The following is a 23,349-nucleotide window of genomic DNA, read 5'->3' as shown; positions in this document are numbered from 1 at the left end:
CTAGGCTGCAATCTTCTACCTACTTACCTGGGAGTAAAGGTAAAGGTACCCCTGCCCGTACGGGCCAGTTGTGTCCGACTCTGGGGTTGCGTGCTCATCTCGCTCTAGAGGCTGTGAGCCGGCGCCATCCGAAGACACTTCTGGGTCATGTGGCCCGCGTGACGAAGCTGCAGCTGGCGAGCCAGCACCAGCGCAGCACACGGAAACGCCGTTTACCTTCCTGCTATAAAGCGGTCCCTATTTATCTACTTGCACTTAAGAGTGCTTTCGAACTGCTAGGTAGGCAGGAGCTGGGACCGAATGATGGGAGCTCACCCCGCCGCGGGGATTCAAACAGCCGACCATACGATCGATCGGCAAGTCCTAGGCGCTGAGGTTTTACCCACAGCGCCACCCGCGTCCCTAACCTGGGAGTAAGACTCATTAAACATGTACTGAGAGTTAACAATACAGTTTTTTTAAAAAAATTGCCTGGCGTTTAGAAGACATGCCTTAGCCCCTTTACAGCATTTTCAGTTTGCATGTGCTTTTTCTGTTTCTTTGCAAGGGTGGAAGATTCTTTAGCACTCACCCACATTTACTCTGTAGTAGAATCAGCAGATAATAATTTAAAGGGAGTACCTGATCTCAGATGGAGATTACAAGGTTGGCTAAAAACACTGAAAGCAGCCAGTCTGGTTTGTCTCACAATAATCATTTAGAAGACTTGTCTACATAACAGTTAACACCAAAGTTTAGGGACATTGCCATTCAAATAGTGTGTGTGTGCCACATCATGTGATTGAGGGATGGAGCTTACCTGCCCCCCCCCCATTTTATTCAAGTTTTATTCAATACATGTGTATTCTTTGTACCTCCTTCTTGGCACCCCGCCTGTTGGCAGATTAATATTCTTCATTTGCGTGATTTGATAAAATTTGTTTATTGGACATGTTGTAATCTGGAGAAAAACCAAGTGTGGAAATACTTGAATTATGTGCAATAACAGCTATGTGTAGAACAAGGGCTTGCTTATATATAATATTAGCCAGAAATGGCTACCAGTTTGTATATTTGTAGGACTTTATTGTATTTTGAAACTATTGGTTTGGTTTTGTCATTTTGGAAATTTATCCAGATAAAATAAAAATCATAACAGCAGTTTAAAGATAGGAGCCACGTGATCCATATAATCGGTTCTGGATTGGGTATAATGGTAAACCAAACTAGTTTTTTTTCCAAACTAGGGCAGAATGTTTAAACCAGTGTTTCTCAAATTTTAGGCTCCAGCTGTTGCTGGACTACAACTCCCATCACCCCTAGCTAGCAGGATCAGTCAGGGATTTTGGGAGTTATAGTCCAACAACAGCTGGATACCCAAGTTTGAGAAACACTGGTTTAAACTACAGTTTGTCCAAACAAGCCTAGATATTTTAACTATGGGTTCTGATTCTGGGGTGTGTGAACAAACCATAGTTTCAACTGGCTGCATGTCCTGGTTGTGAGACAGCAAAAAAGTAGAATTAGTTTAAAATGGAAGCACCTATTTCTGATCTTCTTGCATTTGTGCTGCAGGAGCAGAGGGTAGGAGGAGCCAGCTTTTGCATGTAATGCTAAATTATGATTTTTTTCTTACGGACAAACTGCTCCATCATCTACCTCCTAACACAATAAACTGCCAAAAGCTTTCCTAAAAACTAAACTTTCTTTAAAACTGGACAATCATACAGATTTCCTTGAGGAAGGAGTTTTATTTACTCTAGAACCACCACAGAAAAAGCTGCACTCTGCATTATAAAGTTAGGCTGCAACCTGAAGGAAAGATGAGAGCCTGCAAGGTGTGGATAAGAATGTATGGGTAAAAAAATAAATCCCGTTAACAATTCTGCAGGATGTTGTGATCCGTTGTAGATACAGGGTGTAAAAAAAAAAATGGGTCATTCAGGGATGCCTGGATTTGAGTCACAGTAATCTGTTTACTTTCCCTAAAACGGAAGCACAGTTGGCCCTTATATTTACTGAAATATTCCAAGATTAAACATCTACAACAGTGGGTGGTAAACCTTTTTGTTGCTTACCAGCTATCACAAGGGTGCTAGAAGGTATGTTAATAAGGCAAATGCTGTAATGGTCTTAAGTACTGTACTTTCTTATGTGTTCATTATATTGAAGTGCTGAGAGTAAGAGCTTCACGCAAGTAAGGCATGCTCAGTCCATTTTAGCCTTATCATTTTCCACATCACTCAAGTTGCTGCATATTTCTAATGAATTATAATTCTCAATCTTCTCTTTACATGCAAATGATGATATAGTTGCTTGTACTGTGAGAGAACAGATGCAATTTAAGAAGTATCTGATTATTTCGTCAAGTTTCTTTCCCTCATATTTATTTGACTCCAGCCTCTGATTGAAACTTGATCATGCAAATGAAATAGGTAAATGTTGAAGCAAGATAAGGAAGGGGCAACTGTGTGTAAGCAGGTCTATCATTAGCATTGATATGTGTACTGGAAAATAAATGTTAGTTTTTATTTTGCCCAGGACTCTTCATTGCTGTCTTTTGCAGCAAAATCACTGCTTCCCCTAGATGTGTTCTGCTGTTGTAATAAAGTCATTGTGAACATGAAGAAAGCATGAAGACTCTTATGTGGTCTTATATGCAGAGAGTTTAGGTATTCATTCTGGGTTGGAAAACCTTTTATCTGTAGTTGCAGTGTATTTTGTTAATTATTTTTAAATGTTTTTGATTACTTATTTCAATATTTCCTGTAAAGTGCTTAGAGATTTTATTACAATCAAACAGTATATACATTTTCTTAATTAGGTAAGTAAACTTAGGCATTCAGTGAGGGGTTGCATGACAGACAGACAGGCAGACAGACATTTTAATTCTTATTGAGTTGTGGTGTGCACAGCATAGTGTGGAGAAGAAAAGGCCAGGTGTTTAAAATGATGTGAATGCTTCAGGCAGTCACTTTTCCGTAGCCATTGTAGGTTGGGTTTGCAGCAGCCGGAGTTATGTGGAAAGTTATACTAAAAGCTAATCCTCTTTCAGATGGTTTTCAGCCAGCTCTGGAAGGGATTGTACTTTATCTAACGTCCTGGGAGTGATATTAGGTTTGTCAATCGCTTAAGGGTCAAGTAATTTTGGTGGCACAAAGAAACTTCTGTCATTTGACAGGCTCATATGCTAACAGCAACCTCTCCTAGACTGAGCTAGCCTAGCCACAGTTGTATTTGCCTTCGTAACTGATATGAGGCTGCTTTTGAAGACAATTCAGCAACTGTAGATAGCCCAGAACACTGTTCCTAGGCTGATAATAGGAATTAGGTGAAGAGAAAATAATTTGTGTTTATTTCAACAACTCTACCAGCTTCCAGGGACTTTCTGAGCTCAGGTCCAAAGCGCTAGTCATAACCTTTAAACAGGTTATGACTAGATTATCCACAGCTCTGGACCCAAATATTTGTTGGACTGCCTTTTTCTGCATCAGTCTACCGATTCCTTAAGATCATTATTTAAGGCCTTTCTCCTTGTGCCTCTGCAGCCTGATGTGTGGCAGAGAGCAAGCCTTTTTTTGTTGGCGCCACACCTTTAAAATACTCTCCTAAAGGAGGTCCGCCTAGAGACTGCATTACTATCATTAAGGGCTTGTCCACACTTTCACTTGTCCAGTGCCTAGAAAGAATGGGTCAAAATGATTTTCTGTGTTTTCTAGGCACAGGTCCAAGCAGTTTTGCCTTTACCTCGCCACTTCCCCCCAGAAAACTGCTCTTCAGCGCTAAATTGGAGCAAATGTCAATCCTGAGAAAACCCAATTGATGTTTATTCATCAGCGTGTTTTCCCCAGGGAAAGCGGAAGTGTGTGGATGAATCCTTAGTCACCAGGCAATCTGTTTTCCTAGGCTTAAAGGACTGTAAACATTCTTTAACTTAGTGAAGATAGTTTTTACCCATATACTGTAGTTAAATTGGCTGGCAATGTTTCAGTTTCTTTTTAATTTCCCGTATTAGTTTGTATTTATTATTGTTGTTGTTGTTATTGTTGTTGTTGTTGTTATTATTTTAAGTTTTACTTCTTGCTTCTTACACCATGGTTAGCAGCAAAGAGCATAAATCTTTGTTGACGGTGTGGGACATAAATTATGTAAATGGACAGATTGATTGACACAGAATAAAGAAGCATGTTTGTGATGGTGGAGCTCTTTTGTATCAAGGTTATTCACGGATTTAGGTCAGCAATTTTTTTCATTTCTGTCTAGATTGGTCGGAATACAGTACATACAAAATCACTCTGTCTCAACTTTGGCACTATTTTACTATTTGCAGATAATTTTCAAATGGAAGGAAACCAGTGTGTTGCCTCTGCGTTCTCAAGCCTTATGACTCCTATAGCCCAGCCTGTCACTGCCAACTCAAGTAATACATTTGGGGTGGACTTTCCAAGAAAACGCAAAGGAAGTGATTCTGATAACCAGTAAGTTTGGGGGTGTATTTCTGCCTCACTGTAGTATAATAATACTGGATTTGTGTTAGACCTATAGTTGCTAGTATGTGTGTGTGTACATGTTATGCATCTAACACATCTATTTTGGGAGATATTTTTGTGTATATTCAGGAGCTACATATTAAACACATGACAGAACGGTGATAATGCATTTTCAGATTCTTGTGCTTCCAGTTCCTATTCACACCTTTATTAATCTACCATGACATATTCTGTGCCTGGAAAAGTCTGTTCTTTTCTGTGCTTCACGCCATTTCCAACTGGCTGCTCCCTGTAAACTTCTTCAAATCCCACAGTTCTCAGTAATTTTCCTAAACCAACATACCTTTCCATCTTTTACTCACACTATCTGTTCTCACTCCATTTTAACGTTTTTACGTATTATCTGTTCTTTCCAAGAATATAATTTGATACTTCCCTGATATTTTGAAATAATAAAACAGCAGGGCTGGAAATCAACAACTGAAAACATTATAGGATTTAATTGGAGGGGTTTACATATTTTGAAACAACAACAAATATTTAACCTAAAAACCATTAGATTTGGTACCAAGATTATCCTACGGAATGAAGCCTATCTGAAGGAGGGTATCGGAAAGCTCAGCTGTTTCAGGTGGCCTCCATGATGTAATGAAATTTATTCCTACTTTCCATTTGTCTAGTGTAGATTCTTCTTGCCACAGATGGTTTCAGTGAGTTAACACTATGAAAGTTTTTGTGTACATCTTTATCTTTTCCAACAATGGCATCTTACCTCATCAGATACATCATGCTGCTTCTATTTAGATTTTCCATAGAGTTGTTGAAAATCGGTTTCTGAACGACTAACTCCTATCTGAGTTCTCCAAAGTGCTTTTCATAATATCTCTTCATAATACTAAAAACTGACATAATACCAAAAGTTTTTAAGCAGAGGTTGGATGGCCATCTGTAATGCGTGCTTTATCTGAGATTCCTGCACTGCATGGGGTTGAACTAGATGACCCTTGGGTCCCTTCCAACTCTTAAGATTCTATGACAGTACCCACTTTCTGAATGTGAGCATCTTTCAAATACTTTCTTGTTTAAGTTGGTTATGGCATCAGGGATATTTACCTGAATCTTTAGTGTGCTATATTATAAGAACTGCTGGAAAGTTGCACATCATTTTAAATTGTCAGATGATTAAAAGTAATTAACAAAAAGTTATGTCATGACAGATGTGATAAGGGAAAATGTCTATTAATTGTTAGGGTATTCTGCTATGGCTATAGCAAGGCCCAAATTGATTGTACTGGGTGGGGAACCAGTGGCATGGGCATGGGTGTAGCCCAGGGGGGCAGCTGCCTCCCCTAGATCAAATAAAACAATGGTCAGTTAGTTAAGTATTTCTAATCATGTTGGTTCTGCCCTCCCCCCAACAAAAATTGTGGCTACATCTGTGGGTATGTGGGCTGCATCTGGTCAACACAGCCTTTCTGTTCAGCCTACTCACTTTCCAAGGCTCCACCCCCTCATTGTCATGCTGCAGCTCTCTTCTGCTGATGCCTGCTGCAGTCAGTTCACCAGCTGTCAACATGTTCCCTTACTCAGGGAAGTAGCCATATCTGGGCATTCTTTTCTGTGCTAGGAAGCCCTCATACATTTCCAGATGCCCTGGGGACTATTCAGCAGCATGCAGCCCTTTTCAAAAGTGCTCAAGTATTTCAAGAACCAGTCAACTCCTCTCACTTCTCCCAAAGTGATAATCCCCTCTTTGGAGGCATGTTCAACAAAAAATAGTGGGGACTCTAGTTACAGGGTGGGATTCTTGCAGGAAAAGTAAGGCCAAAGAGAATTGCAGGAAAAGAGATGCTCCATAATTTCAGTACCGGAGGAGAGGAAAAGGAGAGAGAGAGAGAAAAGGCATAAAGATGGGAGGAAAAAGAGAGACTGAGATGCAGGAAGTGAAAGGAGAAGCAAGATGTCTCTTCTGTTGAGCTGTGGATTTGGGAAGTTTGGAGAGATGGAGCTGGGTGGAAGGAAGCTGAATTTTATGCAGAAGTAAGTGGCGTGTTTATGTGCCTGAAAATGTACAGTATTTCTGTAACTGGATTTGTTTTGCACTATATACTTTTTTGGGTTTCGTCCTGCATATGTCCCCTCACCCAAGTTTACACATGTGGGGAACACAGCCCTTAGACTGAAATGGGTTCCCTACTCCTGCAGTATGTGAAATAACTTTGACCACAGTTGCCCTGGGCTTTTTCAGGCTGCAGCACAATCTTTAGTACCTCTTCAGCACAATAGCCACAAAAGTCAAGGAAAACTCTTGGAATCACATTACAGTGGTACTTCAGGTTAAGAACTTAATTCGTTCTGGAGGTCCGTTTCTTAACCTGAAACTGTTCTTAACCTGAAGCACCACTTTAGCTAATGGGGCCTCCCACTGCCGCCGTACCGCCGGAGCACGATTTCTGTTCTCTTCCTGAAGCAAAGTTCTTAACGCAAGGTACTATTTCTGGGTTAGCAGAATCTGTAACCTGAAGTGTCTGTAACCCAAGGTACCACTGTACTGGAATGCAGTCTTCTATGACTGTTGTTCAGGGGTAAAGAAGAAAGGCATTTTTCTTTTCTTTTTTGGCGTTCTTATGTGTCCCAGGTCTCTGCTGTAAGAAGAGTAAGGAAAACTCAGCATGATTTTCTATTGTAATTGTTTTTCATTCTTGATTTTGATGTCTTCTAAATAGTTTAAATTCTCCTTTCTCTAGGTATGCATGTGATGTTGATGATCTCCAGAGCAGGTATAATGCCTTAACGAACTAACAAGCAAATAGATAAATACAGTACTGTATTTTTGAATACCATGCTCAGAAGAGTTAAAGTGGTGGTTAAATGTATATTTGTGTTTCTACTAATTCAAAATGCTCATCAAGATCAGATGACTAAATGTAAAGACTAAATGTAAAGAACTTTCCAGAAATACAGTGTAGTTACGTAAAACAGTGTTTCTGCTTCAGATAAAATGGCTAGTATTCCTTGTTTGGCTAGTAGAGTTAACGCTGAATTTGAGAACTGAGTAGACTGCTGAACTCCACTATTTACAGGGTATAAAATAATACAAGAAGATCCACCTGAGTCAGTGGAAGATCCCACAGAGACTGGCATATCCCTAGTTCTCGTGCAGGTGTACTGGTTAGTGCAGGCTTTAATTTGTTTGCTTGAGGGGTCATGGTAGTTTTAAGAAGATAAAGTCTTAACTTTCATTTGTTAGTGTTAAGTTTAGATTTAATCCTAGATAATGTTCAGGGGTGTATACATACATATATACTTCTGTAATTTAAACTTGAAAAAATGTCAAAAACTATAAATAAGAGGTTTTGACAGTCATTTATTTATCCCCCATGAATATTCAGCCCCTACTTATATTTGTATATCAATATTTTCTCCCATTTCTAGTTATTAATTGCAGAAATCAGTATGGTTCTTTCTGCGTTCTCTTGCTGTTCATATAATAACTTTGCAACATGTTATATGGAGTTCAGCTTGTTTTTATTAAGTACCCTGCACAAGATATGTCTTCTGCACTCTTTTTAGGGAGGCTCATAGCCAAACAGAGAAACGAAGAAGAGACAAAATGAATAACCTCATAGAAGAACTCTCTGCTATGATACCTCAGTGCAACCCAGTGGCCCGTAAAGTGGATAAACTCACAGTATTAAGAATGGCTGTGCAGCACTTAAAGTTATTGAAAAGTGAGTTAAGAATGGTATAAAATATCCTGTTTTAAGTGTAAAAAAGGTGTAACCAGGGCAGAGTGACTTCCACAAATAGAAATACTACAGTGTCCTATATAGGACAGATTGAGTGCCCAGCTAATGCTTTCTTTGATTGCAATATCTTTTGAGCAAGCTGCCTCTCTGTAAGGCATGAAAAGTGTCCTGGCAAGTTATACTGTTGCACTGACACAGCAATCCTTGCTTTTATTGCTGTTGAAACAGACCATTGGATTTGATGTTAAATTTAGAACAGTTTTCCACTGCTTTAAGTATTTATGAAAACGGAACCTGAAAGATGTTAATACTGTAATTATTATTATTATTATCATTTTATTATTTATACCCGACCCATCTGACTGGGTTTCCCTAGCCACTCTGGGCAGCTCACAGCATATATCGAAACATACAAAAACATCAAACATTAAAAACTTTCCTAAACAGGGCTGCCTTCAGGTGTCTTCTGAAAGTCAGATAATTGTTTAATTCCTTGACATCTAAAGGGAGGGTGTTCCACAGGGAGGGTGCTACTACCGTGAAGGCATTCTACCATTTTCTTCTCTATGTTTATATCTGTCTAAGACTTAAAATTTGCTCTCTGTGGGTCATGGGTAGGTAAACTAAGGCCTGGGGGCCGGATCCGGCCCAATCACCTTCCATATCAGGCCCGCGGATGGTCCGGGAATCAGTGTGTTTTTACATGAGTAGAATGTGTCCTTTTATTTAAAATGCATCTCTGGGTTATTTGTGGGGTCTGCCTGATGTTTTTACATGAGTAGAATGTGTGCTTTTATTTAAAATGCATCTCTGCGTTACTTGTGGGACATAGGAATTCGTTCTTTTTTTCTTTCATAATATAGTCCAGCCCCCCACAAGGTCTGAGGGATAGTGGACTGTCCCCCTACTGAAAAAGTTTGCTGACCCCTGCTGTGGAAGAGTATGGAAAAAAGAGTTTTCCATACTCTTTTGTCTCAGCTTTCACTTGCAAACCTTTATGATCAGATTGCATTTTTAAAAGTGAAAATGCCAAGCAAGTCTTGTCGTGTGAGCATATTTGTGGGGCGTTTCCCTGCTAGTAAATCAATGACTTGGTGTGAAATCTCTTTATCTGCCTTTGGTCTCCTTTTAGAAATTAATTTATCATTTATCATTTTGCAGGTTCTTCTAATTCTTACTCAGAAGTCCGCTACAAGCCTTTTTTTTTACAAGATGATGAACTTCAACAATTAATTCTTAAGGTAAGTAAAGAAAGGTCAGGAATTGAGTGTTATTTCAACAGTAATTGCTTCATACTGCATTATTAACTTTCTTTGCCTTTCTCCAAGACAACCTCAAGATGACTGATACTGATATATTAATCAAATATAATAATACATTAAGAACTATTAAAAGCTACTTCCAGGTGGTTCAAGCTGCTTCCCCTCTCCTCATTCTACATGTAAACTGAAGAGGGCATGACAAGTTTTCTATCATTTCTGCTGTCTCACAAACAAATCATCCTCCAAGATTGACTTCTTCAAATTGGATCTTTGTGGTGACAATATGAATTTTAATGTTTTTAATCATCTGGGAGGGAGGGACATAAACACACCTGAACCAGACCAGAAATGGAACATCCTCTCTATTATAGAGACACAACACCATGCTCACCATTGCCTGGGCTGAGAGTTTCTTCAGGCTTTCTGGGCCTTGGAGAGCCTGCTCACTCACCTCTCTGTTTCTTAGGGCCTGAAGTATTCTAGCGGGCTGCCATACAGGGCACTCTGCTCTGCTCAGGATTCTGAAGGTCTAGCCATAACAGATGCGTTAACCGTAGACCTGCTGGCCACCTACAGATTAACTGAGCACTGCAGCATGAAGGACGTACTCTGCACAGCAATGGTGTCTCCTCCAGTTTTAGTCCTCACATAAGTGCATTGCAAACCCTTAGGTTTGTCACCTCCCCCCCCCCTCCCCATTTATTTGAATGGCTTGGTTTAATTCCAATCTGTGCTTTTCTTGCCCTCTAAAATTGTTTCCTGGTCCAGTTTTGGGTTCACACAATAATCCCTATTTCATATTCCTACTTTATTTTACATTCGTATATATGTTCATATTGTACCAGATCCAGGAGCTCTTGGATGAAACTGATTTTCTAGTTCCATTTGAATCAGGGTTAAGGCCTGGCTTTGGTACAGAAACTGCTTTGGTTGCCCTTTATTTTACCTCTGTTGGAAGAGAGACAGGGAAAATGTGTTCCTGTTAATTCTCCTTAACTTCTCAGCGGCTTTTGATACCACCGAACATGGTATCCTTCTGGAGCGGATGCCTGAGTTAGGGGTGTGTGGCATCACTTTGCAGTGGTTCCAGTCCTACTTAAATGGTCATTCCCAGAGAGTGTTGCTTGAGGAGTGCTGTTCAGCCTTCCGGAGCCTTCAATGTGGGGTTCCTCAGGGCTCCATCCTATTCCCTATGCTGTTCAACATCTACGTGAAACTGCTGGGTGGGATTATCAAGAGGTTTGGAGTACATTGTCAGCTGATGGCACTCAGTTCTGTTTCTCCTTTACATCTGCAGGTGAGGCAGTGGAAGTGCTGGACAGGTGTCTTGCCTTGATAATGGACTGGATGAGAGTCACCAAACTGAAACTCAGTCCAGATAAGACTGGGGCACTGTTAGTGGGCGGTTCCCTAGAGCAGATGGCTGGGAGGATGCTTGCTCTTGACAGGGTTATACTTCCTCTGAAGGAGCAGGTTTATAGCTTGGGCGTACTCCTGGGACCTTTGCTATCACTTGAGGCTCAGGTGGCCTCAATGGTGAGGAGTGCCTTCCATCAGCTTTGGCTGGTGGCCCAGCTACACCCATATCTGGACAGGAATAGCCTAAATACTGTTGCCTATGCTCTGGTAACCTCAAGGTTAGATTACTGCAATGCATTCTATGTAGGGCTGCCTCTGAAGATGGTTCGGAAACTTCAGGTAGTGAAGAAGTCAGTGGCCAGGCTGCTCACCAGGGCAAGATGGTTTGAGCATATTACACTGATCCTTGTCCAACTGCACTGGCTACCAGTTAGTTTCTGGGCCCAGTTCAAAGTGCTGATTTTTATTTATAAAGCCTTAAATGGCTCAGGACCACAATACCTCAAGAACCGCCTCTCTCCATATGAACCTACCCAGACCCTAAGATCATCTTCTGAGGCCCTTTTTCATGTGCCGCCTCCAAAAGAGGTCTGCAGGGTGGCAACACGAGAACAGGCCTTCTCTGCAGTGGCTCCCCGCTTATGGAATGCTATCCCCAAGGAGGTTTACCTGGGGCCTTCATTATACACCTTTAGGTGCCAGGCAAAAATGTTCCTCTTTAACCAGGCCTTTAGTTGACTGACATTCAATGTCCTTTTAAAATGTGTTGGGGTGGGGGAATTACTGAGTTGTTCTTTTTTCTTTATTTGTCTTTTGTGGTTTTATATTGTGCTTTTATCCTGTGAAACACCCTGAGACTTGCAATTATACGGCAGTATCCAAATTCAATCAATCAATCAATCAATCAATCCATACTTTGATAAGACACCAGATATGTCATCTGACTCCCATATGGTATTCTTGTGCCACATTATATGTATTATAGTCATCCCTTCAATGTCATCAGTTGTATGTTGACCAAACCTCTCTGGCAGAGGGAATGGAGACTTCCAATTCTGTCCCTGCCTAATGCTTCCCAGGTCCAGTCTTTGGAGAGAACAGAATATAGAATCCTGTATACCACAAAATATATAAATCCTCCCAGATATTGGTTTTAATGTATGTGCTCATTCTGATCCTGGTGGATTCAGTGAGTTTACCATATCAGTTGATTCATTGGTTGAATACTTATTCTGAACCAGTGACACTTTCTTTTAACAGTGCTTTTTCAGTTAAGGTTCAGTAGAGACTTTAAGATAATGCTTCAGGTTCTATTCTGGGGTTTGGTGCAGGTTCAAGTTCAGTTTGACTCCCTGCTTTAGACAATCCCGAGTTGGATCCAAGGTTCTCTTTCTAAGATAGAGAGAACCTCCCTCTGACATTAAGATAGAAAGAATGTCCCTCTGACATTGGGAGAGAAACTCTGGATGCAAGCTGTAATGATTTCATAGAATCATAGAATCATAGAGTTGGAAGAGACTACAAGGGCCATCGAGTCCAACCCCCTGCCAAGCAGGAAACACCATCAGAGCACTCCTGACATATGGTTGTCAAGCCTCTGCTTAAAGACCTCCAAAGAAGGAGACTCCACCACACTCCTTGGCAGCAAATTCCACTGCCAGAATTTTGAATTGTGCTAAGAAACACACAAGGATCCAGGAAACATGTTTTTAACTAACATAATATGTTCAAATCAATGCTGCAATCTTAAATCATTAAAACTACTGTTGACATAATTTATTTTTCTGTCTCCTGAGATCTTGTTTTTTCTGCCTATAAACATGTGTGTGTGTGTTCTCTCCTTCTTAATTTACAGGCTGCTGATGGGTTCCTCTTTGTGGTTGGATGTGACAGAGGGAAAATCCTGTTTGTTTCAGAATCTGTTTTCAAGATCCTTAACTATGACCCAGTAGGTGACTTTGTGTACTAAATACTGAATGTAGACAGTATTTCACAGCAAAATATTTAGTATAACCGTTTCTTTACGTATTACTAATTGCCCTGACAAGTGCCAACCCTACACCCTTCACCATCACACATGCATTACCCATTTTTACTTTCAGAGGTTTTTGTAAGCTGCCCTGGAGACATGGAGGACAAAGCTATTAGCAGCTGCTGGCCACTGTGGCTTTGTTCTAGCTCCACTGTCAGATGCTGTATGCCTCAAGACCAGTCTCTGGGAACTGCAGGTGGGCAAAGTACTGTTGTTCTTCTGCCCTGCTTGCTGGCTTCCCTGAGGGATCTGATTGCTAACTGAGAACATGGTGCAGGAGTAGATAAGCCATCGACCTGGTCCAATAGGTTCTTGTTGCATTTGAAGGACAGGGGATATATTCCCAAAACAAATAAACACACCTTTCCCGTTAATGACTGTTGCAGGAGTTCTTCAAACCCATGTGGCTCTTCCCCATTAGTAGCTGACAGTGGACAAGCTTCATCTGCATGATTATTATAGTCGTCGTTGGCACCACCACATAGTTGTTTCCTTACCTCTGAATTTCAGAATTGCATGATGTTACTTAAATAGTTTGCCAGCCAGTGCTCTCTGCTATAATGTGAAAATATCTGATATTGTTTAAATGCAGTTTTCTTTGAAAACAAACCCAAATGTTTGATTCAACAATCCATTATAGTGACTGTGAATGTGTGACAACACACACACACACACACACACACACACACCTTAGCCCTTACAGTGGAGTACTTTTAAGTACTCAGTGTTCTTTAGTATACTTGTGTCTTTTTGTTTATGAACGAGATTTGTAATGCACAGCTTATGAGGTAACAATGTTGTGTTCCATTAGACGAGTTTGATTGGACAAAGTCTTTTTGACTATCTTCATCCAAAGGATGTTGCCAAAGTGAAGGAGCAACTTTCATCTTCAGATGCTTCTCCCAGAGAAAAGCTAATAGACACCAAAAGTAAGTCTTCACCTAAAATTGCTTAGATGTCATGATTTAGCTGTATGTACATATAGCCATGTTCCTGCAGTTCTTATTTATATGAGCTAAATCATGGGTTCTTGGTTGTAATTAATGTGGAAGACTTTAAGACAACTGAAAGTGCCCCAAGAAGCATGTTTTTTGATAATGTCAAGAAATAATTTTAGATATGTAGCAAAATCAGTCATGTCATTTTTATCAGGCATGCTGGTTTATTGTGTGTGTCAGTAGAAAAACCTGGTGTAGTCTAGCATAGGATAAAATGCTTCACTACCAAGAATCACTGTATTTAAAAATGTTACATGCCATTCCTAATGTAATCAGATACTGTTTCTATCATATACATTATGTAACTTGTAACTGGTTTTTGTATGAGCATCCTCAGAAACCTTTTTTTTTTAATGTTCCTACCAAATTAGTGGTTAAAGCTATATGGAATTCAAATTCAAATTTCAGTCATACTGTATCATCATGCATAACATTGGTTGGGTTGTAAAATAGATTGCTGCTTTCCCCTCTTGAGTTACTTTAACCATATTTCTTCATTTTCATATTTTAATTCATCAAAGGTTTCTAAGCTATATATGCTGAAATTTCAGAAGCAATATGAAAGTATCTTGGAAGCATGTGAAAGCTGAATAGTGTTTTTATTTCACATGCCAAGTATTTGTGTGTTTTGTTCCTTTTTAAACTTTAAAAGCCGGTTTGCAAGTTCACACAGATTTTCAAGCTGGGTCATCATGTCGTCTGTATTCTGGTGCTCGCCGTTCATTTTTTTGTCGAATAAAGTGTATAAAAACCACAGTGAAAGAAGAAAATGAGTCCTTGCCAAACTCAAAGACGAAAGGTATTTCTAAATAAGTGAATAATATTTTATTTCAAGTGCTGTATGTGTTAAATCATAATGTGCTTGAATTATTATTGTATGATTTGAGGCTGCTTTTCTGTACACATTTAAATAGAAGTTACTCCATTAAGTTTAATGAACTGACTTACAAGTACACATATGTTGGTTTGCACTGTAAGTGATGTAAAATTGTAGAATCCAGGAGAATAATATGCTTCTGGAAACATGAAATGGTTTCCTGAAAGGCACTGAATAGGATTTAAGTTACCAAGACTACAGCAAATATAAAGGTTTCTCAAAAGCTGTTAAGAAATTGGGCAAGCTCTGCAATTGCACAGTGTGTGCCTGAATCATTCTTTTTTTAAACGTCTGTAGAAACTTGCATACATAGGACAATGACAATATTTTTAGTAGAATATTGTACAGCTGGTTTCCTTAAATTTAACCATTTTTATTGGTTTAATTGTGAGACCACATACCTCATTTTAAAAAATGCAACTTCAACCTCACCTTTTCCCCATTCTTACTTACCGTATTTTTCGCCCTATAGGACGTACTTTTCCCCCTCCGAAAATGAAGGGGAAATGTGTGTGCGTCCTATGGGGCGAATGCAGGCTTCCGCTGAAGCTGTCTACTTCAGAAAGGCTTCAGGAAGCAATCTGCAAGCCGTGGGAGAGCTGCGTGACTTCGAGCAGCTCTCCCACAGATAGCGGAGAGCTTGCCTGCACCCAGAAGCTTGGGGTGCGCTGAGCTTGGCACGCCCCAGGCTTCGGGCTTCGCGCAGCTCTCCGCTAGCCGTGGGAGAGCTGCACGAAGTCGCGCAGCTCTCCCACGGCTTGCGGATAGCAGCCTGTTCTGGGGGCTGGGGTCGGGGGAAGCTCGGGCTCCCCCCGCCCCAGCCCCGCACCTGGGGGGGAAAAATAATTTTTCCCCTTTATTTCCCCCTCAAAAATCTAGGTGCGTCCTATGGGGTGAAAAATACAGTACTTGTGTGAGTGTATTTCAAAATATGATCTTCTTAAAATGTTACAGCTGTGTTATTTATTTCACATGATTTGTATACCACTTGATTCTAATAAAACCTCAAAGCTATAAGAAGTGGACTTCAGCATTCAAAATACCTAAAACAATAGTTGGAAATAAATTAACTTCAATGTAAATTTATTACCCTCCTTACTTACTTAAACTTCATGTGTGTGGGATGAGTATTTCTGTGCTACATCTGTTGACTTTATTAAAGAAGAAATGGCTGTCACTAGAATCAGTATTGTATTCGGTGGTCCTATGCAAGTTTAGTAGGGGACTGAGATCCTGGTCTGCATTAATCCAGGCATAGCATTTGGGTTGTAACAAAGTTCCACTGCCGTAATCTGGATGCTTGTACAGAGTAACAATGTTCATTTTATATGAATGAGGTAGTTTTTTGGTTGCATTTTGAGGAGAGTGTTTAATCCGAACACCAAATAAATTCATTTTATCACAATTGTAACATGGACAGTTTAGTAATAACTTCAGTAGTATTTTACCAACACTTAGGATTGAATAGATAGTTTCTGCAAGATAGGCAATTCCACACATGCATATCCTAATGGGATTAAATAATAATAATAATAATAATAATAATAATAATAATAATAATAATAATAATCCTGCCTCTGTTATATCAGGGGTGGGAAAACTTTTTCAGCCAGAGGGACGTATTTCTTCTAGGCCACATGCCAGTGAGTACAAAAGGCAGAGCAATCAATGAAAATTTCACCTTTGTACACTGGACTAGTTTCTGCAAGCCCCCCTGCAACTCTCTCAATCCTCCATCCTGCACATTGCAGCCAGGCAAAAGCCCTTGGGAGTGTGAAGCAGGAGCAGTGAGGGATGTGGTCTGGGGAGAGTCCTCAGGGCCAGATGGAGAGGACTGCAGCGCTGCATTTGGCCTCCAGGCCTGAAGTTCCTTACCCCTGTATTATATTAATACAGCAAGTACCATTTTGGGAATTTCACTAGTTTACCTATCATTACAATCCAGAGTTTTCAGCACACTTTTGCGAATGTAGACAACCACTGGTACCAGTATTTTGCAAGTCTTCTTTTGTGGTGTAGTGTTGCTGAATGTACTGAGGACCCAGTGCTCTTATTTTAGAATAAATGCAGTGTGTCTACTTTATGCAGGCAGTAAGAGCTGAACAATACCCCACTGAAGCCTACTGAAGTCTACCTTTTATCTCTACCTTATCTCTCACTTCAAGTGAAATAGTGCAAGCATATTGCTATAACGGCATCCTAAGCAAGTCACTTCCACAGAGCAGTGCATAAGATTGTGATGTTTTACCTGATATAATGCTCATTGTTTCTCACAAATAATTTGTACATGTGCCTTGCACTAAATATGGCCAAAGCTTTAGAACCAAACTATGATATATGATGTGCGTGTTTCTGGACTGTAGCATTTGAAACTGTAGATGTGGGGTTCATGTTTCAATGTTCCCCATTTTGGGGAGATGAGAAACCTTTGCAATTATGCCTTTATGTATCCAAATGAAAGATAAATAGAATTTCCTCTTCGTTCTCTTTCCTGATTTCCCCATATTTTTGTATCGGAGAGGGACATTAAGTTTTTAATAGGCTCAAGCTCAAAGTCCCTTCTGCAGTTTATCTGGCTCAATGTAAATCATAACACTTTTGAAATCAAACAGTATTGTACTGGAAAGCAGTCTCTATTACTAAACTATTAAATTTTCTTCTTATATGTAAGAACACGTTTTTATTGCCAGCACCTATGACTTACCTTCTCAAATCATTTGTAAGATTAGAAGTACGCTTCCACAGGTAAGCCAAATCTAAACAGTGTTTTTTAAAAAAAAATTATAACAAATTGACACTACAGTCTTGAATTTAATAATTGTTTAGCTCATGCCTTTAGGTTAGTGCAAAATGTAGCTTCTGATGATTTTAGAAAAGAAATTGAAAAACTGTTTTGTGTTTGTAATAAATTAGATCTTAAAAAGTACTGTACTGTTCATTGCACCGGGTATCTGAAGAGCTGGCCTCCTAATGAAGTGGGAGCTGAAGAGGAGGGTGATGCTGAAAAAGACAGCAGTAATTTTAACTGCCTTGTTGCAATTGGGCGATTGCACCCTTATGCTGTTCCACAAAAAAGTGAGATAAAAGTCAAGCCAACAGAATTTGTAGCACGTTTTGCCATGGATGGAAAATTTGTTTTTGTAGACCAGCGGTAAGCATTTTTGCCTTTTTAATTTTAAGACAATAGCTCTTAAATTGTGTAAGGTTTCAGTATTTAGATAAGATCCCCTCCCACACTGCAGACTTCCTCTTAAGTTGCTGTTGCTCTATAAACTACTTCAGAGTCCTCTAGTTAAGTAAGACTTACTTAAAGTACTAGTTTCTAACAAAGGGTTTTTTTTATTTGATCTGATATGAACATTTACAAATAATCTCTGACTTCAAACTGATAGAAGTTTAAATAAAAAAATCAAATGTGGTTTCAAAGTTGAATTCAATTTTAGAATTGTGGTGATGTTTCCTTTTATTAGATCTAATAATACAAAAGGATTACAATGTAGCATTTGTTCGTCCTTCTGTTTTGGCTATATATGTTAACTTTAAGTTTTAGTATTTTTTCCCCCAGAAACGAGCATCTGTTGCTTTTCGTATGCATGAGGGACCAGAGTAAAGTGTTTAAAAAGGCCGTTTCAGATGTTTTCAGAATCTGTAGTGTGTTCATGTTTTCTTTATAGTGCAACAGTTATTTTAGGATACTTACCACAAGAGCTTCTAGGAACTTCATGTTATGAGTACTTCCACCAAGATGATTACAGTCATCTAACAGAGAAACACAAAGCAGGTAAAGTATGGTAGTATTTTACTTCCTGCTACTGTTAACATTTTTAATTTGTAAGGGGAAAAAAAGCTATTTTGAGTAGTGGCTCTGTAGTGAAGGTCATGCTTTGCTTGCAGAGCGTTCCAGTTTTGCATTTCTGGTACAGCTGAGGAAGAACTCTTGTCTGAAACTCTGGAAAGCCACTGCCAATCAATTGGGGGTCCAGGGGCCCCTGGAGGTCCACGAAACACACCTGGGGGTCCACGGCCCCATCCCTTGCTTTCCCCCAACTATTTTTTTGGTCATTTTTGCATGGTAATACCACAAATTTTATGGTCTGTTTTAGCACTGCGTGATTTTTCAATATATTAGCCAAAATCAGTTTTGAATCATACTGTGATAATGATTTTGACTCAACAATGTATCACTCCTTGTGCGAGGGAGAGCAGGGCAGCCAATTTCAAGGCACCACTGATAATCACACGATGATCTCAGCTGCTGATCTGAGCTCTCTTCCCTCACGCTGAGGAAGACTGTGGCAGCCGATAACATTGCAGCCTTTCTTCACGCTGAGGGAAAACAGGGCAGTCGATCACCCTCACTTCAAGGCACCGTGACATTACCTTCCCCTGGTGCTGAGGCTGAGCAGATTTTCCCAGTCCGCAGGAAAGCAGCAGCAGCAGCCACAGTGGACCTGCATCATCACCAGCTGCCACCAGGGACGGCGATTTGGTGCACCCCCATCCCCTCCCACCCAAACCATGCGGTGGAGGTGGTTTCCTCTTCCTCTCCTCCCCCCACCCACCTGATCTCCATGGCTGTTCCTTCTCTCATCCCCATGCCTGATCTGCACACACTTCACCCACCGGATCTCTGTGACTTCTCCTTCCCTCATCTCTACACCTGATCTTCATGCATCCCACCTACCCACTCTGTGATTACTCCTTCCCTCATCCCTACACCTGATTTCCAGTTTCAGTGATACATCGGAATATCATGATGTTTAGCTGCTGATACATCACAATGTTGAAAACCAGGTATTGCTCAGCCCTAGTCTGGTTTTTTTGGTATACCTAAAATCCTTTGCTTAGTATGGGCTACCCCACATTTTGTTCAAAAAATTGCTTTGCAGAGGTAGCTGCCATAGAGTTATCAAAATTTTCAGGTTGTCCTTGCAGTGGCTTTTGAAAAATAGGGGATCCTCAGCAATTAGCTAATTGGGAACCACTGGTGTAGACCAAAGGTGGGGAATATTTTTCAGCCTGGGGGTTACATTCCCTTCTGGTGGTGGCAGGATCAGAGACAAAAATGAGTGGAACAATACATGTGAATTTAACCTTTGTAGTACTGTATAGGCTAGTTTCTTCATATTCACAAATCCCTCTCCACCCAGACAAGCAAGAAGCGTTATCAGAGTTCACAGCCCTATTCCTCCCAGGCAAAAATACTTGAGGAGGGTGAAGGTTTGGTGAAGGGTGTGGCTCAGGTTGGTGTGTTGCCTTGGGGAACCAGGCAGAGAGGCCTGGAGCATCTGAGGCTCCCCTTCCCTGGTATAGAATAGTAAGCTGTATGGAATAGAGGTCTGACTTGGTATAAGGCAGTTTCCTGTGTTGCTTCCTACTGGAAGCATAAATAAATAGTGTCTAGGAAAGTCCTGCTTCCCTCAAGTTCAGTTTCCTGCCTTCAACACAAGGTGGTGATGCATCCCAGTTTGATGAGCTACTACCAGCAGCAAGAACTACCCTTCAGGTAGGAACCAATGTTTCTTTTTCCAGCCAGAGAAATAACATTTTTAAAGTGTTCTTTTTTCTCTTGCTTCTGGCAAGATGGGAGAATGACCAAGGATCCAGAACCATGGTTTGCTGTAGTTGCTATATTTGGCCACTTTTTCTTTCATCAGAAATTGATTCATCACCTCTTACATTTTAGCACGTTCCCTTTTTCTTCCTCTGTTTCTCATTCATTAAATGAATGATCATGAGAATCATGTTATCAGCATCATAGGGATGACATCTTTTGAATGATCTTTATGCAGCCTAATGTTTTACAGTTGCTGTATGAGCATAGGTTTAGTTGAAGCACATTTAAACACTGGTTTTGTTCATAACTTGTTTTATATTTCCCCCAGTGCTTCAGAGCAAAGAAAAGATATTCACAAACTTCTACAAATTCAGAGCAAAAGATGGCTCTTTTGTCACATTAAAAAGTCAGTGGTTTAGTTTCATAAATCCATGGACCAAAGAACTGGAGTACATTGTGTCAATCAACACAGTTGTTTCGTAAGTTATAGTCTTATTCATATAAGCTATGAATAAACTATTTTAAATATTTACCATAGCTTAGATATTATTAAAAGACAAAGTTAATTAAAAGAATGCATGTGCATTCACTGCCTATGAGCTTGAATGTAAAAAAATAAGTTTCCTTTTGTATTTAATTATGCAATATTAATGAGTGATTAGTGGGGTGCCACAGGGTTCTGTCTTGGGCCCGGTCTTATTCAACATCTTTATCAACGACTTGGATGATGGACTCAAGGGCATCCTGATCAAATTTGCAGATGACACCAAACTGGGAGGGGTGGCTAACACCCCAGAGGACAGGATCACACTTCAAAATGATCTTGACAGATTAGAGAACTGGGCCAAAACAAACAAGATGAATTTTAACAGGGAGAAATGTAAAGTATTGCACTTGGGCAAAAAAAAATGAGAGGCACAAATACAAGATGGGTGACACCTGGCTTGAGAGCAGTACATGTGAAAAGGATCTAGGAGTCTTGGTTGACCACAAACTTGACATGAGCCAACAGTGTGACGCGGCAGCTAAAAAAGCCAATGCAATTCTGGGCTGCATCAATAGGAGTATAGCATCTAGATCAAGGGAAGTAATAGTGCCACTGTATTCTGCTCTGGTCAGATCTCACCTGGAGTACTGTGTCCAGTTCTGGGCACCACAGTTCAAGAAGGACACTGACAAACTGGAACGTGTCCAGAGGAGGGCAACCAAAATGGTCAAAGGCCTGGAAACGATGCCTTATGAGGAACGGCTAAGGGAGCTGGGCATGTTTAGCCTGGAGAAGAGGAGGTTAAGGGGTGATATGATAGCCATGTTCAAATATATAAAAGGATGTCACATAGAGGAGGGAGAAAGGTTGTTTTCTGCTGCTCCAGAGAAGCGGACACGGAGCAATGGTTCCAAACTACAAGAAAAAAGATTCCACCTAAACATTAGGAGGAACTTCCTGACAGTGAGAGCTGTTCGACAGTGGAATTTGCTGCCAAGGAGTGTGGTGGAGTCTCCTTCTTTGGAAGTCTTTAAGCAGAGGCTTGACGACCATATGTCAGGAGTGCTCTGATGGTGTTTCCTGCTTGGCAGGGGGTTGGACTCGATGGCCCTTGTGGTCTCTTCCAGCTCTATGATTCTATGATTCTATGGTCTATTTTGGTTCTGTCCTGCTGACCTTCATACTGATATAATGTCACCTTGTATGCTAGGACTTCAGTTGTAAATAGAATAAATATTAATGTATTAATTTTTAAGCCAATTGCTGGCTCTACTGCTGCATAGCAAGTGCTAGGTAAAGGTAAAGGGACCCCTGACCATTAAGTGGTCCAGTCGTGGCCGACTCTGGGGTTGCGGTGCTCATCTTGCTTTATTGGGCGAGGGAGCCGGCGTACAGCTTCCAGGTCATGTGGCCAGGATGACTAAGCCACTTCTGGCAAACCAGAACAGCGCACGGAAACGCCGTTTACCTTCCCGCTGGAGCGGTTCCTATTTATCTACTTGTACTTTGATGTGCTTTCGAACTGCTAGGTTGGCAGGAATAGCAAGTGCTAACTTTTATTAAAATATATTCAGTTATCCATTGCACCAGCCCATGTCAGGCTTGTTGTGTTGGATAAATATATTAGATCTTTCTAATTAGGATGGCAATCCTTACTTGGCAAATGTTAGGTCATCCCATCCTGGTGTCCTCCAGATGTTTTGAACTACAATCTCATCAGCCTCTGCCTCCATGGTTATCATCCAAGGGATGGCGGGATTTGGCTGGGAGAAGCTGGGAAAGGCTGCTTTAGGGAATGGGGATGGTGATGGTTCTTTATTGAAAACTCAAAAGTACAAAATTACAAGTGCACAGAGTAAGATAAGACACAAAAAAGAAGAAGAAACAAGAAATAGTACTTATGTAGAAAACATGTATATTATTTACATCTGGGAATGCTCCTTTATGTAACTTTTCTGCTCTGGTGCATTTTAGAGATCATAATGAATCAGATGAGGAGGCACTGTTACCCTGCAGTTCCCTGTCTTCAGAAGGCAAGTACACATGCTTACAGTGAGAATGATACACATAATATTACATAAATCAAATGGGAGCTTCACACTGGGCACATTACTAAAAAAATAAAAATCCTGATAGAAGCTGCAGACTTGTCTGTTAAATTAATAAAGTGACCAGCATATGAAGAGGCATGCAAATACCTCTATGAACTACAAGGTATTAAGAGCCCTCCCCCAAATATCAGTTCCCACCTCCCCACTTTGCATTGTAAATAGTTTGTGAAATTGTGTACGTCCCATACCTTTAAAGCACATCCATCCTGCCCCAAGAATCCTGGGAACTGTAATTTACAGGCTACAGTTCCTAACATTCTTTGGTGGGTGGGTGTCTTAAATATGCTTTAAAGCCTTGGTGTGTATGCAACCTGAATAAAATTTCAAAAAACAGTATGTTTTTGTGGCACAGGAAATTTGCAGTCCTTTTAACCCTTTGTTTTTAGTTCCACTGTGAGACAATGTTGTTAGATCAGGGACCATATTAACTATCACTTATCAGTAGTAG

General features: G+C 40.4%; 1 protein-coding gene and 1 long non-coding RNA gene across 4 annotated transcripts in view; one reads left to right on the top strand and one right to left on the bottom strand.

Moving 5' to 3' along the window:
* The window catches only part of LOC309351515, a 103,024-nt gene that overhangs the window by 8,620 nt on the left and 71,055 nt on the right, over positions 1-23,349 (bottom strand). The gene's annotated exons all lie outside the window — the stretch shown is intronic.
* The window catches only part of BMAL2 (basic helix-loop-helix ARNT like 2), a 40,961-nt gene that overhangs the window by 7,310 nt on the left and 10,302 nt on the right, over positions 1-23,349 (top strand). For 2 of the 3 annotated variants that reach the window (XM_081879150.1, XM_081879149.1), the window contains exons 2-12: positions 4,310-4,457; positions 7,217-7,249; positions 8,043-8,200; positions 9,380-9,459; positions 12,695-12,787; positions 13,683-13,800; positions 14,522-14,668; positions 17,660-17,897; positions 18,421-18,527; positions 20,632-20,782; positions 22,765-22,823. In XM_081879150.1, coding sequence (XP_081735276.1) covers positions 4,310-4,457; positions 7,217-7,249; positions 8,043-8,200; positions 9,380-9,459; positions 12,695-12,787; positions 13,683-13,800; positions 14,522-14,668; positions 17,660-17,897; positions 18,421-18,527; positions 20,632-20,782; positions 22,765-22,823 — 1,332 coding nt within the window. Of the gene's footprint in view, positions 1-4,309; positions 4,488-7,216; positions 7,250-8,042; positions 8,201-9,379; positions 9,460-12,694; positions 12,788-13,682; positions 13,801-14,521; positions 14,669-17,659; positions 17,898-18,420; positions 18,528-20,631; positions 20,783-22,764; positions 22,824-23,349 lie in introns of those variants that run through there. The other variant, XM_081879151.1, reaches the window with a different exon arrangement.

Source organism: Podarcis erhardii, assembly GCF_964252035.2.
Source record: "Podarcis erhardii genome assembly, chromosome: 10".
NCBI lineage: Eukaryota > Metazoa > Chordata > Lepidosauria > Squamata > Lacertidae > Podarcis > Podarcis erhardii.
The sequence above is the reverse complement of the archived record's forward strand: the minus strand, read 5'-3'. Positions and strand labels throughout refer to the sequence as shown.